Genomic DNA, 15,989 nt, shown 5'->3' with positions numbered 1-15,989 from the left:
GTGCTACTTATTACACTGCCAACGCGATAGGGTGAAAATAGGTGACAGTTTGTAGCGTTTTGCTGCATGTTATTTCCAGCCTTATGAAGGGCGCCCCCTATGTGTACAGCACCTGTATGTGCTCAGTCTTTAGTGAGAGAGCCTGACATACTTCTAACGCCCGGTACACATATGATCCTGTGTATCGGGCCAACACATCTGGCACATCATCTAGTATGTACCCATTATGCGCGTCCCCGCTGGCTGACATTGGGGTCGTTCCGTCTATGCATGCACGGATGACGGAGCGACCTAGCTGCTGACGCCGGCAAGGTCAATGGTGCTGGTGAACGACTTATCGGGCGGTATGTCACTGTGCTGTGCAGTGTGTACCAACCGCCCGATATATCTTTATCGGGACCATCAGTCGTCTCATCGGGCAGTCGGCAAGTGTCTACCCACCTTAAGACCACGCATTATCCTAATGGGAAAAAAGCTACGGCTACCATCACTCACCCCAGAACTGCCCCTTACGTGTCCTCAGAAATCACGTGTTCCGGAACTCCCCCAAGTTATGCAGATAGTCACATGCCCCTCACACTTCCCCTATCACAAGATAATTGAGTGAATTTTAATTTGAGCTTCCCTGGAAGCCCTGCTGTGTGCAGGGGATGGTACAACTGTGACTTGTTCTCTGATTTCTGAGATTGCAGACAGTGCATGTTTTCCTTACCTCTTAGCATAGGGGTATTAGTTACGGAGGCATTATAAGAGGTGATGTTGCAGGATTAGTGCTAATAGTTACCAGACCTCGGTGGCTGGATTTTGTTAAACGCTGCAGTAGGAAGTTATTGCAGCTGATTGAATGCTGATGCTACTTGTCCAATCAACTGCACACACTTGTCCTATAGAGTAATACAAAGTGGTCTACACTGGGGTCATATAACTCCTGATCTGCGGGTCGTTGTGTATGGGAGACCTAGGGGGAAATTTACTAACAGTTGAGTTTGGGAGAGTTATCCTTCTCTGGAGAGTTTGGGCATTTTTTTCCACTCGAAAATGTACTAATGTCAGACTAGGGAGAGAGATCTCCTTTGCTACAGGAAAATTCAGGAGAGTTGGCAAACTCTCTTCACTTCACCATCTGCCAAACTCAAGTAACTTCTCACTAGTGAAGATAGGATTCGGTAATTCACCAGGAGGAAAGTTTCTAAACTCTCATAAGAACGGACAAAACTCCTGTCCAAATTCGTGAAATCAATTCACCTGCCTGTGAGCTGCGAGTTCTGCAGAAATATTCACAGATCAGTATGATCCATGTATGTTTCTGCCTGTAAATAGTCTAAAAAGGGTTCATTTAAAAAAAAAAAAAAATGACGTAAGGTTCCCCGTCTCCCCCTCCCCAAAGCGTAACCAGCCCTGGACTGCTCAGCCAGTCCTGGTTCCTAAAATTCCTAGGGGTAAACGTGTAGGGTTCCACCGTGTTTCAGGAACCTGCAACTGGTTCCTAAATTACTAGTTTAAGCTAGTTCCTAGTTTTAAATATAGGGAGAACCCTACTCAATTTCCTTCCCCCCCCCTATATTTAAAACCAGGACTGGCCATGCAGCCAGGTGCTGGTTCATAAATTACGGGGGAACCCTACACGTTTTTTCCCACGTAATTTTAGGAAACAGGACTGGTTCCGCCGCCTGGGGCTGGTTATTCTTTTGGGAGGGGGGACTCTACATCATTTAACAGGTAAAACCACATATCTCACTGATATGTGCAGGGTGCTTGCTCTGGAGAGTTAGGCAGAGAGCAAACACTGCAATCTCGGGTGAGAAATCTCCTTCAAAACTAGCTACTCGGGGTAGATCTCTCGTTCTGCTTCACCATCGGACATCTCACTCTGAGCTAAACTCACTTCTTAGTAAGTTTGTGACTTTCAGGAGCCTCAAATCACCCGAGTTTCGGCGATGCTAATCGAGTTTTAAAAAAAATAATAATAAAGCTCTATCAGACTCGAATCTTAGTAAATTTACCCCATATAGTTTTTCTGGTTGGGTGCTTGAGGTTATTTTGGAGACGATAAGTTTAATTTCCAGCTCACTTCTCAATTGAATTAGTGAGGAAGGTTAATTTAAGTTTTGCTTTGGTCTCCTACAAGCTGCTATAGAGGTAGATAGTCATTTTCTGCTTGTAGTCTTGGGAACTTTGAATAAGTACAAAAAAGTGGTGAAATCCGTGGCTTGGACTCACTGTCCTTCAGTGAACTTTAGCCGTAGTCACTGTACATTCAAAGGTTTCCAGGGTGTCAATCCCAGGGCAACATAGCAGGGAAGAGTGGAATGCTAAATACAGCGGAGACTGGAGGTGGAGGGGGGAGATCTGATCTTTAAATGCTGATCTACAAATGCAGCAAGTAAGGCTGTTTTGATTGTGCTTTAGAATGTAATTTATTAAGGGCACATAGGTATTTACGCTATTTGCTGACATACATGGTATATGTTATTTTGTAAGGATTAAAATGATTGGGTTTATTTTACTTGATTAATAAAAGATGCTTTGTCCACAGGGTTTATTATCATCCCAAAACCAAGCGAATTCTCCAAGTGGGACTGTAGTATAGTCCTCAAATTACTGCTAGCAAAACATACACAACCGGACCAGACGTAATGCCCAAGGAACCAGGAGCTGTTCTTCCGCCACAGAACATGCAGAACGCTAATCTGGATTTCTATTTAAAATAATAAAAATCCAAAACACACTAAAATTCTAAGTATGCTCTTGTCAGAAAAACCTCTGAGCTTGGTTTGCTCGTCGTCATGAATATTCACCCAAGAGCTTCTAGACAAAAAAACGTGTGTGTGTATATAATTTATAGAGAGGTTGTGAAAATACATTTTTATATATATATATATATATATATATATATATATATATATATATTCTACAGCTTCTTTAGACATTAGTGAATTTAAATAGTACATTCATTCCTTCTTGCTTTATACTTCAACTTTTAATGTAATTTAATCTTTATAAATATAATGTAAAATAAAATGTTTATTGAAAATCCCCAGTAATTTTTTAGATGGTTATTAAGAACTAATTCACCTTTGTGTGTTATTGCACTGATTTTGTCTGAACCTACAATGGTTTAAGAGTCTGGAATGCACTTGATAAGAAAGCAAGTCGGTGACTTGAATTGTAATTCAGGTAAATGTAAGCTGCAATTTTAGTTATGTGGGTTTTGGTTTTTTTCATTTTAATTAAAAAAAAAAAAAAAAATACATTTGTTTGCACTTAAAATAGCTAAATACGATTTGAGAATTTTCTTTGGGTGTAGAAAACCCCAGGGGAAAGGACATTGTTGTGAAGATAAATATCCTTTGTATCTATTAAACATTTATTTTAATATTGTGGTTTCTAATGCCTCTGTATTATATGTACAAATAATGTAATTCAGTGGTTGGTTAAGGGGATTTTAATCATTACACTACTCATTTTCATTATATGAAAATAGTGATTTCTAATTAAAAAATACATATTAATATTTGTGCATATGCAGTGTTTTATTGGTCATATTCTACTGTGATCTAGAATGCTAAATGTATTTCCTGTTGCAGTAACACAAGCAGCCACTAAGGTAATGGACGTACAGAAATACTACCATCCTTATAGTGACGCTCTTTCTGCTGTGATAAACGTAGGACAGTTACTCTGAGCTGTTACAACACAATAAAGTTTAATATTTACAACCCAGGATTTTAGATTTTTCAGTTGGCAAAATTCAATCTGCTTGTGCACATTTTAATGTTATATAAAGTTATATATTACGCACACACACACGTCATCGTTTTCATGGCAATCTAGTTTATGGGCCATGTGTGTGGTCTACCCACCTTCAGAAGGTCCACACCAAGCCCCAAGATATCTGTCACTGCTTTATCACAAATTCCCATTTCTTTCTCCAAACTTCTGCCATATGCCATTCAGATCTTCTCCCACTTGCTGTAAAATAGTCCCACGTGCCCTCAGAACCCTGATTGTCACAAAATGCCCCGTGCCGTTTAAACTTCCCTCCATGTCTAGAATGTGTGTTTTTGCAAAGCCTGAGGCGGAAGCGAGCCAGGCACCGTTCTCCCGCTGATGAGCCGTGCGGTGTATCCTCCCTGTGTTGTCACAAAGACCCTTGTCTGCTATTGTGTATTCTATGCTTTATAGCAGATCAAGAGCCGCAGGTGAAAGTACCTTGGCCCGCCAGCTGCTAACCATGGTGCAACATTGCTACAAATAATGGAGAAAGTGTCACCATACAGGATTTTCTTCTGATTGGAGTCATAATTATATTTTATACGTCAAGCTGTCGTCTTCATTTCAGAAATTTAACACATTGCAAGGTTTTGGTTGCTGGTAGGTACTCCGACGTTCTATAAACCCGTGGTTCTCAAGCTCCCCCAACAGGACAGGTTGTGTAGATTTCTGTCCGTGGAAGCAGGCGGGATAATTGGTGACCCAGTGACATAGAGTAACTCTGCATGATTAAATAAATCCACAAAACACGGCCTGGTGGGGGTACGTGAGAACTGGAGTTGAGAACCACAAAACACGGCCTGGTGGGGGTACGTGAGAACTGGAGTTGAGAACCACAAAACACGGCCTGGTGGGGGTACGTGAGAACTTGAGTTGAGAACCACTGTTATAAAATATTCTGTTTACACCACTACCTTGGCTTGAATTCACTCAGATTTTGCCTTTCCCTAATTTCTCTCCCTTTGCATGTATCCACCCCCCATATTCTCCAATTGATGTTTCCCCTTCAGTCTCCATGTCAGAACTTATTATAAATTAAGTCCATTCTAAGTTCTAGAGGTGGCAGAATCACGACAGAGCAGGTAAGTGTGCTAACCCTACCCCTCTCCCCCTGCCAACCCTCCCTTAGGGGTGCCTAATCCTAACTCCCCCCCAGGGGTGCCTAAACCTAACCCCCCCCCATTCCTGCACCTTAAAACTAACTCCCGGGGAGAGATGCCTGAATCTAAGCCCTCCCTCTCCCCCTGCGGTTAACAGCTAACCCTTCCCGCTTAACTTTGTTTGTGAAGCAGCTGTCGGGATTCTGTCGTCGAGGCTAAAATAGGTGTCAGTATTTAGATCTTTAGTACTAAGTCGGGATTTTGACGCCAGGATTCCGTCAGCTTGTATGCAATGCGGTTCCTCCTCTTCCCCTCTGTCTTTCCTCTTATCCCCAGGTAGGTTAGGTAGCAGTTATTTTTCTCCTCCTGCAGTGCAGGGAATAACTCTCCTCATCGGTCCCAGTAAGGCACGATCCTAATGCTGCAAGCCGAGGTTGCTTGACCCAGGTATACCAGTCTGCTGCCTCAGGGAGCAGAACTGTATGTGAACATTGGAATAAAACCATTGAAAAAGCGCCTAAACCCAAAGGTTCTGCAGTGCATCAGCTGTATTGCTGCAAGCATGGAGGAATCCGTATGTGGAGGTAAGATGGAGCCTGATCCCAGACAGCTGAGAAACAGCCATTCCAGGTAAGCCCCCTCCTTTTAAGTTCGGTGTTTTTCATACGCTCTGTGTCCATAAACATTAGTTAAGCTGGCCGTATAGATTATCTGTCCAAACATTCAACTAGTTGGAACGAAAATCTATGGGAGAAAATGATTGAGTGACATTTGCTCCAATACATTATTAGATTTTCATTCCCACCAGCCTACTAGTTGGCTGTACAGATGTGTCCTCATACCCCTAGCCTCAATCTGCCGTGCGTCAGGAGACACCCGGCGCGTATTCTCTGCCAGGTCCTGTGCAACTCTACTTGCGCTGAGTCTGTCGCCCGAAAAAGTGTCTTAAGCTGAGTACACACCTGAAAGACCTGCAGATGATGGTTGTTCATACTAGAGATGTGCGCCAACCCCCGTGTTTTGGATCTGGATTGGTTTTGCCAAAACCTCGCCTCCGTGTTTTGTTTTCATGTTTTGGATCTGGATTTTTACTTAAAAAATAAAAAAAACAGCTAAAATCACATAAAATGGGCCTTTTTTGTTCCTACAGTATTAATAACCTCAATAACATTTATTTCCACTCATTTCCAGTCAATTTTGACCACCTCACAGCTCACAATATTGATTTGTTCATCTTGTTTAGGCCCAAAATTTGCACCAAGATAGCTGACTGACTAAGCTAAGCTGCACATGGCAGTTCAACTTCAAACATGGCACATCAGGAAACACTTTTATTATTCAAGAGAGGCCTGAGGGAGATGGAGTATGTATGTAGTTGAAGGTAGGGCAGGGACAGGAAGGGTTGATTGGTAGTAAATTTAATTTAGTTTTTTGATTTAAAAGAAAATTTATGAGGGAGAAGTGGAGGGGAGGAGGCATTTACAAAAAAAATGTGATACAGTACATTTACATCAGTCCTTGCCACAGAAGAATCCTTGAGCATGGCTGCTGCTGGGAGTTGATTTTCTCATCCCAGAAGGGGACCAGGAAGAGTGCTTTCCAAAAAATAATAAACAATTGACTTAAATAATGCTTTGCAAATCTTCTATAAAGGCATTTCCCAACCTGTACATGGACATAAAAAACATAGTGGCCTTCAAACTGCCGTTGTTCTGAACAAGCGGAACAGAGCAGCAAATGCAACATTTCAGATTTAAGGTTTAACTCTTACGTTGTGTCTTTCCTGGGAATTCTTTCTTGAGCGCCATGCTTGCTTGCTGGGAGTGGATTTTTTTCATCCCAGAAGGGGACCAGGAAGCGTGTATCCAAAAATAAACAATTGACTTAAATAATCCTTTGCAAACCTTCTGTTCTGTAACAGAATTTCCCAACCTGTACAGGGACATTAAAAAAAAACAGTTTGTGGCCTTCAAATTGCCATTGTTCCCACTGTCCACTTCTTAGATATGAAATATGTTAGAATGTAGAAGGCCAAAAAAGGGTGGACCACACATGGCTGATTGATCAACCATGGCGACTGGATTAGTATCATAAGGAAGAGGAGGCTGCAAACTGGGTGTCATGTTATGAGTTGGCCATATGGGGTATGTTGCTGTTAAGGGATCAGGCTGGTTGTCAGTGGACACATTATTATAGTTGTTGTTATTTTGCCATCTCCTGAAGGGTGTTTATTTACCAACATACAGAGACTACCTACCTATCAGCTCAGGCATAGACACTACCTGAGGAACAGAGCTCTGTTCTCTGGAGGGAAGCCAAATAGGTGGGAGCCCCTGTTGCAACATCTGAACCTCTTATCTCTCACATCATCTATTATAGATTAAAAAGAATGTCATCGGAGACATCTAGTTCCTCTTTCTGTAACCTGCTCACCCTTTTTGGACAGGAAGTCCAGGATGGATGGTTTGGAAGAAGAAGGCCTAGCAACAGATGGGGATGGTCATTATCAAGACCTGGTCCCCCCAGTGGGTGTAGTCTGGGAGGTATTGGTTGGCATGCAGGCAGCGGAATAACAAAAGCCTCCATATTGTCTGTGCTTACTATTCTGTATTTCAGTTTGCGATTCAGAACACAGTGACAGAATCACTGGATGTCTAAGTGCATTCAGGCCAAATACGAGCCATGAATTCCCAGACAGATTCCGGACAGATGAATCCTTTGCTTGTAATAATCTTTGGTTGTTTCTGGCAAAGGTGGGTGTTATAGCCAGACACTTTGAAGGCTGTAACTGCTTTATAGAAAACATGTGAATGAAACCTTTCCTCACTGCAGAACATGATGGAGAAATCCCTTGAAGTTCAGCACCTAGAGCATCTTTTTTATGTTCTCTGAGGCCTTTCTTGACTTTTGTTTACAAGTTTGAATAGAACAGTTTTAGAATTTAGGATGTCTACTCTAGGTTTGTAAATAAATATAGGCTTTAGTTTTTTCGAACATATAACTTTATAAGCTGTTAAACATAGCAGAAATGTTATCCTAAGACAGTGTTGGCTAACCTTGACACTCCAGCTGTTATGGAACTACATAACCCAGCATGCACTGCTACAGTTTTGCTATTAGGGCATGCTAAAACTGTGGCAGTGCATGCTGGGATATATAGTTCCACAACAGCTGGAGTGTCAAGGTTAGCCAACACTGTCCTAAGATTAAAAAAAACAACTCTTTGTAACCCAATAACTTAAAAAAAAGTTTTCATTGCAATATTCATGCAGCCCCTTGACAGACAGCACCACAGCACCCCTGCGCACCTAAGCCGATGACAGTGACAGCCAGGTGTGGCTGACACGCACACAAAAAAAATTTAGCAAAAAAAAGACAATATATATATTTTTTTTTTTTCAGCTCCAGAACTTGGGCCCAGAGCACAGATTAATCACGACTGGAGTCGGGCAGCACTAGGTTGCAACTTGCGTTGCTGGCTGGATCTTGTGCGGTACTGCGGTTAAGCCTAACACGAACGTACGCACACACACAGGAAAATATAAAAGACACTTTAATTTTTTTTTTTAGTCCAGAACTTGGGCCCAGATGGACACAGCAGACAGCAAAGCACCAGCCCAGAATGGATCAGCAGCACCAGCCCAGGACACAGCAGACAGCCCAGATGGACACAGCAGACAGCTGTCACAGGCACCAGCCCAGAATGGATCAGCAGTCACCAGCCCAGGACACAGCAGACAACACCTCTCCCAGCCCTACACTACCCACCCTCCCTGTTCAGTCTCCATAGCCCGAGTGAAATGACGTCCGTCGCGTGGTCTCTTATATACTACATTGATCATAGAGACGAAAGCTCGCGAACCGCGAGATTTCAGACTCTATAGTTTTTCCTCGATTTGAGATCTGAGTCAGGCGGGAAAAATCCAGCCTGCTTGGATCTGACTCGGATCTGCTAAATTTGGGTGGGTTCGGATCTCAGAGATCCGAACCCGCTCATCTGTAGTTCATACACACTGACCAACCATCACTGCCATCTAGCTGGGGGTCGTATCGTGCCCCCTTTCCCGCCAGCCTCTGCAGCAGGTGTACGGGTGGTCGGCTGACCATCCTAACACGCCGCACGATCTGCTGATATATCTACCATCGGCTGTGCTACACAGCCAGCGCGATATGTCTATGAACAACACGCTGGCCGATGCACTGACAATATATGGGCCGTTCGATTTAACGACTGGTATGTCGGTTAGTGTATACCCAGCATAAGTGACAAATGGGCGCCACAAACCGCTTCAGGAGACTGCACTGATTAGTTTGGTCTGCGTCTCTTGTATATCTGTATACAAAACACAATGGAACTTGGCGTGGAAATAAGCTGCGCCCACTGCATCACAGCACTTCATATGCAGATTCAGACGCACACAGATATACATAAAATAAGTGCAGTCTCCAGACCAACATCCGTGTGCGACTAAGATGCATTTTTCGGGCCCAAAAGACAGGACCTGGCGCACTGAGAACTGTTTGACTGTAGCAATAGTGTGTGAGGTCACGTCGGTATGGTAATAGTGTGTGAGGGCACGTCGATATGGTGATAGTGTGTGAGGACACGTCGGTATGGTGTTAGTGTGTGAGGTCACGTCAGTATGGTGATAGTGTGTGTGAGGGCACGTCGGTATGGTGATAGTGTGTGAGGACTCGTCGGTATGGTAATAGTGCGTGTGAGGTTACGTCGGTATGGTAATAGTGTGTGAGGACACGGAGGTCATGTCGGTATGGTAATAGTGTGTGAGGACACATCGGTATGGTAATAGTGTGTGAAGACACGTCGGTATGGTAATAGTGTGTGAGGTCATGTCGGTATGGTGATAGTGTGTGAAGAGACGTCGGTATGGTGATAGTGTGTGAGGACACGTCGGTATGGTAATAGTGTGTGAGGTCATGTCGGTATGGTGATAATGTGTGAAGAGACGTCGGTATGGTGATAGTGTGTGAGGACACGTCGGTATGGTAATAGTGTGTGAGGTCATGTCGGTATGGTAATAGTGTGTGAAGAGACGTCGGTATGGTGATAGTGTGTGAGGACACGTCGGTATGGTAATAGTGTGTGAGGTCATGTCGGTATGGTAATAGTGTGTGAAGACACGTCGGTATGGTAATAGTGTGTGTGAAGACACATCGGTATGGTGATAGTGGTGGTATGGTGATAGTGTGTGAGGACACGTTGGTATGGTAATAGTGTTTCTTAGTGCCCTTGCAGAACAGGAAATAGCAAGACAAAATTATAGAAGCTATTTGCATCCTGTACAATCCAGGACTTCATCAATCTACAGAACAACCTACAAGCTATAATCGGAGCAGCCGCAGCTGCACATGTTCCTTCAGATCAGAAGGGCAAAGGCTGTTATTCCAGACTAATCATTTTCAATAAGACCTTTTACACTGGCCTGAACCTGAGCTAGAACAAGTTTGTCGCTGCCACTATTGGCCAAGGGCTATTATTCCCTTCTATAGACCCACATATGATGCTTTCATGTTCCACCACTTCTAAGGTTCTGGATCCTGGGAGAACATTTCTATTCACCTTTCAATCTGGCAACATCGCCAAGAACCTTAAGGCATTTGTGACATTAGTAGGAGAGTAATATTTGGCCATAGCTGGACGTCCTGGTGGTGATCGGTGAATCAGAACATATAAATGTCAAGGCAATGGATGGATAATGCAAAGGGCAAAAAATGATCTTGTTCCTTCACATAAAATACAAATATCTAGGAGTTCATATAAATACCATACAAAAGAAATCAGCTGTCAGGGGAGAGGTGTTACAGTACTTTGCGCATCCAGTACAGAGTCAGCAATAGACCATAGTAAGGACAGTTTAGGGTAGTTCCTGCCTGGGCAAGATGGCAAATCAACAGTTTCAGAAGCCGTTATTGTGGTAGTGACTCAGAGTATTCTAGGACCAGTGGTGGCCTTCACTAATCACAACGGCGGCACCAGAGTCATAGCCTTGGGTGGAAGGAACATACACCCACTTTTCCCATTCCGTGTCCTAGGCAAAAAGAATGCAATGACAGATGGAGGCAAATTCCAAGGGGCCTGGGAGATGGTTTTGGAGAAGCCAATTTCTTCCAGGCAACTCCCCACAGCACAGAGTGGGGGAGACACAGTGGGGTAGATACAGAGCATGGGTGACACAGCAGGGGAGATACAGAGCATGGGTGACACAGGTTTGAGTTCTTTAAAATGCAGAGTGCAGCGTGGCCATCTTAAAAAGTAGATGTGAGCGTGCAGCACCACTAGCGTGTAAAGAGCCTGTTTGCCACCAATATACTGTAACTGTTTAGCAGAGGTCTCCAGTAATGGGAATAGGGAGGAGTTTGTGTCTCGTTCCTCCACCATGCCAGTTTGCTTTCAACACTTCATACATAAAAGTACCACTAGGTGCCATGCGCACAGCAGCCATGGATGTGCCACTGAACTTCCTGCACCTTGGGAGAAATGTGCTGACTGCAGAACATTACCCTTACATAGGGATAGTATTCAGGAGGTTTTGGACAGAATATATACACGCTGCCTGATCTCTGTAATGAACAGTTGGTAATGAAAATGCTTATTTACTTGCAGACTATTCTCTATTGTGGGATATGGATTTTCCACAGACCTTGTGGGCAGAGCGCTTCTGATGTGTTCTGTATATAGAGGTGTGCAGTTCAGCATCTCCGCACGGCTATAGGGTCTTTATGACGTTTCCTGGAGGTACACGTAGTACAATGAGACAATGTCGTTTTGCCTCAACCGCTTTTACTGCTGCTAGTTCATAACTATTTGTGGATGTTTCTATAGTGTTAAACCAGGTTCTGAAATTCCACATTATGGATTCAGAAAGGACAATGAGAAATCCAAGGAAATGTCCGACCAGGTCTACAACCCCCCCCCCCCTTCAAGCCGACCTAAAAATGAATGACTCAAGTTAGTATGAAGCAAAACTCATTGTGTTGTTCCATGCCAGAGAGATCAAACCTGCCAGGCACCATGGCATCAAAGCTCATCCCTGCCAGCACCACCCATCCATGCCAGAGAGATGAGCCCTGCCAGAACCGCGCAACCATACCAGATAGCTCATCCCTGCTGGCACCGCCCAACCATACCAAAGAGCTCATCCTTGCCGGCAGCGCCCATCCATGCCAGAGAGATCATCCCTGCCGGCAGCGCCCATTCATGCCAGAGAGATCATCCATGCCGGCACCGCCCAACCATACCAGAGAGCTCATCTCTGCCGGCACTGCCCATCCATGCCAGAGAGCTCATCCTTGCCGGCAGCGCCCGTTCATGCCAGAGAGATCATCTCTGCCGGCACTGCCCAACCATATCAGAGAGCTCATCCCTGCCGACACTGCCCAACCACACCAAAGAGTTCATCCCTGCCGGCACCACCCATCCATGCCAGAGAGATCATCCCTGCCGGCACCGCCCAACCATGCCAGAGAGATCATCCCTGCCGGCACCGCCCATCCATGCCAGAGAGATCATCCCTGCCGACACCGCCCATCCATGCCAGAGATATCATCCCTGCCAGCACCGCCCATCCATGCCAGAGAGCTCATCCCTGCCGGCACCGCCCATCCATGCCAGAGAGATCATCTCTGCCGGCACCACCCATCCATGCCAGAGAGCTCATCCCTGTCGGCACCACCCAACCATACCAGAGAGCTCATCCCTGCCGGCACCGCCCATCCATGCCAGAGAGATCATCCCTGCCGACACCACCCATCCATGCCAGAGATCATTCCTGCCAGCACCGCCCATCCATGGCATCGAACTCATCCCTGCCAGCACTGCCCAATCATGCCAGCACCATCCATCCATGCCAGAGAGCTCATCCCTGCCAGCACCACCCATCCATGCCAGAGAGCTCATCCCTGCCAGCACTGCCCATCCATGGCATTGAGCTCATCCCTGCCGGCACCGCCCATCCATGCCAGAGATCATCCCTTCCAGCACCACCCATCCATGCCAGAGATCATCCCTGCCAACACCACCCAACCATACCAAAGAGCTCATCCATGCCAGAGATCATCCCTTCCAGCACTGCCCATCCACGCCAGAGAGATCATCCCTGCCAGCACAGCCCAACCATGCCAGAGAGCTCATCCTTTCCAGCACCGCCCGCTCATCCATGGCATCAAGCTCATCCCTGCCAGCACTGCCCAATCATGCCAGAGAGCTCATCCCTGCCAGCACTGCCCAATCATGCCAGAGAGCTCATCCCTGCCAGCACTGTCCAATCATGCCAGAGAGCTCATCCCTGCCAGCACTGCCCAATCATGCCAGATAGCTCATCCCTGCTGGCACCGCCCAACCATACCAAAGAGCTCATCCCTGCCGGCATTGCCCATCCATGCCAGAGAGATCATCCCTGCCGGCAGCGCCCATTCATGCCAGAGAGATCATCCATGCCGGCACCGCCCAACCATACCAGAGAGCTCATCCCTGCCGGCACCGCCTATCCATGCCAGAGAGCTCATCCCTGCCGGCAGCGCCCATTCATGCCAGAGAGATCATCCCTGCCAGTACTGCACAACCATACCAGAGAGCTCATCCCTGCCGGCACTGCCCAACCATACCAGAGAGCTCATCCCTGCCGGCACCGCCCATCCATGCCAGAGAGATCATCCCTGCCGGCACCGCCCATCCATGCCAGAGAGATCATCCCTGCCGGCACTGCCCAACCATGCCAGAGAGCTCATCCCTGCCAGGACCGCCCATCCATGCCAGAGAGCTCATCCCTGCCAGGACCGCCCATCCATGCCAGAGAGCTCACCACTACTAAGAATCTCTCATCTGCTGGAACACTCTGGAGTTGAGATCTTTGTGGGATATTGACGAAAAATCTATTTTCTTTAGGTATAAATGCAGAATTGTGTAGCGCTCAGACAGCTGCTGGCCATGTGTTTGGTGTAAGGGGAGATGCATTACTATAATATTTCTGCCTTCTGGATCAATATTAAACGGAGGGCCTGATTCAGTGTTACACGCTAGTGCACTGCTGAACGCAGATTCCAGATGTTTGGGAATCTGCGCAGGCGCCAGACCCGTTCTGCGCATGTGCAGAATAGGTCTGCGAGTCCGCTTCCTAACTGGCAGCAGACTGTCAGAGATTGACAGTCTACAACTATCAATATCTGGCGCTGAAACCTATTAGAGATCTAGTAATGAAGTAATGTATGCAAAACTCTGTGTATGTTTGCAAGAATAAGATAATGGAAAGGAAAACAATGCACTAATTCAGGCAAATCCTGTTTGTTATATCATTCATCATTAAGGAGCGGTCATTAGCCGTAATTAATTGATATACAGCTGTACTGATGAATTAGTCTCTACAATTTTATAAGAAGAGCACAGTGTTTAGTGTCATTTTAATTGCATATATGGTATTCATACCCAATATATATTGTTTGTTCATATATGTAGAATAATGTATGAATGTCATGTTTAGTTTTTATCTAGTCATTATTATGTTATAGGTATAATAAATAATACATATTTTTTTTTTATATATACATCTCATCTTTAATGCTCATTTACTAGTGAATTAACTGTAGTATTAGCGCAGAGTATTGTTTTCCTTTCCAGTGATTGACAGTCTGCTGCCATTTAGGGATGGGGAGGGGGCGGCGACAGCCTCCGTTACCCGAAACGGAGGCGTATCACCGCAGTTGGGGGGCAAGGGAAGTGGCCAGGATCTCCGTTGAGTGTCACAGATTTCCTGGCCTCTTCCCCTAAACTGCGGCGGCTGGCTGCGGGACCCCATGGGTCACGGTAGCCGGCTGATGGACAACGCAGCTCGTTTAAGTAAAGCACAGGAGGTGTGATGCTTCATCCTTCGTTACCATATCTGCAAGGATCGCAATTGCAAAGCTGCCTGCGAGCATACATCATATATCTATAGCCTGCGTGCATACATCATACATCTATAGCCTGAGTGCATACATTATACATCTATAGCCTGCGTGCATACATTATACATCTATAGCCTGCGTGCATACATCATACATCTATAGCCTGAGTGCATACATTATACATCTATAGCCTGCGTGCATACATTATACATCTATAGCCTGCGTGCATACATCATACATCTATAGCCTGAGTGCATACATTATACATCTATAGCCTGCGTGCATACATTATACATCTATAGCCTGCGTGCATACATCATACATCTATAGCCTGAGTGCATACATTATACATCTATAGCCTGCGTGCATACATTATACATCTATAGCCTGCGTGCATACATCATACATCTATAGCCTGCGTGCATACATCATACATCTATAGCCTGCGTGTATACATCATACATCTATAGCCTGCGTGTATACATCATACATCTATAGCCTGAGTGCATACATCATATCTATAGCCTGCGTGTATACATCATATCTATAGCCTGCGTGCATACATCATACATCTATAGCCTGAGTGCATACATTATACATCTATAGCCTGCGTGCATACATCATACATCTATAGCCTGCGTGCATACATCATACATCTATAGCCTGCGTGTATACATCATATCTATAGCCTGCGTGCATACATCATATATCTATAGCCTGAGTGCATACATCATATATCTATAGCCTGCGTGTATACATCATACAGCTATAGCCTGCGTGTATACATCATACATCTATAGCCTGCGTGCATACATTATATATCTATAGCCTGCATGCATACATCATATAGCTATAGCCTGAGTGTATACTGTACATCATATCTATAGCCTGCGTGTATACATCATATATCTATAGCCTGCGTGCATACATCATATACTGTATCTATAGCCTGGGTGTATACATTATATATCTATAGCCTGCATGCATACATCATATCTATAGCCTGCGTGTATACATCATATATCTATAGCCTGTGTGTATACTTCATATATCTATAGCCTGCGTGCATACATCATATATCTATAGCCTGAGTGTATACTGTACATCATATCTATAGCCTGCGTGTATACATTATATATCTATAGCCTGTGTGTATACATCATATATCTATAGCCTGAGTGTATACTGTACATCATATCTATAGCCTGCGTGTAC

The 15,989-nt window shown here is 45.0% G+C and overlaps 1 protein-coding gene across 1 annotated transcript in view; it reads left to right on the top strand.

Moving 5' to 3' along the window:
• Nucleotides 1–3,719, top strand: part of WDR20 (WD repeat domain 20) — a 41,694-nt gene extending 37,975 nt beyond the window's left edge. The window contains exon 4 of the mRNA XM_088475655.1: nucleotides 2,537–3,719. Coding sequence (XP_088331781.1) covers nucleotides 2,537–2,590 — 54 coding nt within the window. The 3' untranslated portion in view covers nucleotides 2,591–3,719. The remainder of the gene's footprint in view (nucleotides 1–2,536) is intronic.
• Nucleotides 3,720–15,989: the final 12,270 nt, after the last annotated feature.

This window comes from Taudactylus pleione, unplaced genomic scaffold (genome assembly GCF_031769625.1).
Source record: "Taudactylus pleione unplaced genomic scaffold, aTauple2 ptg000175l, whole genome shotgun sequence".
Classification (NCBI taxonomy): domain Eukaryota; kingdom Metazoa; phylum Chordata; class Amphibia; order Anura; family Myobatrachidae; genus Taudactylus; species Taudactylus pleione.
Note: the sequence above shows the minus strand (reverse complement) of the source record. Positions and strands in the feature narration are given on the sequence as shown.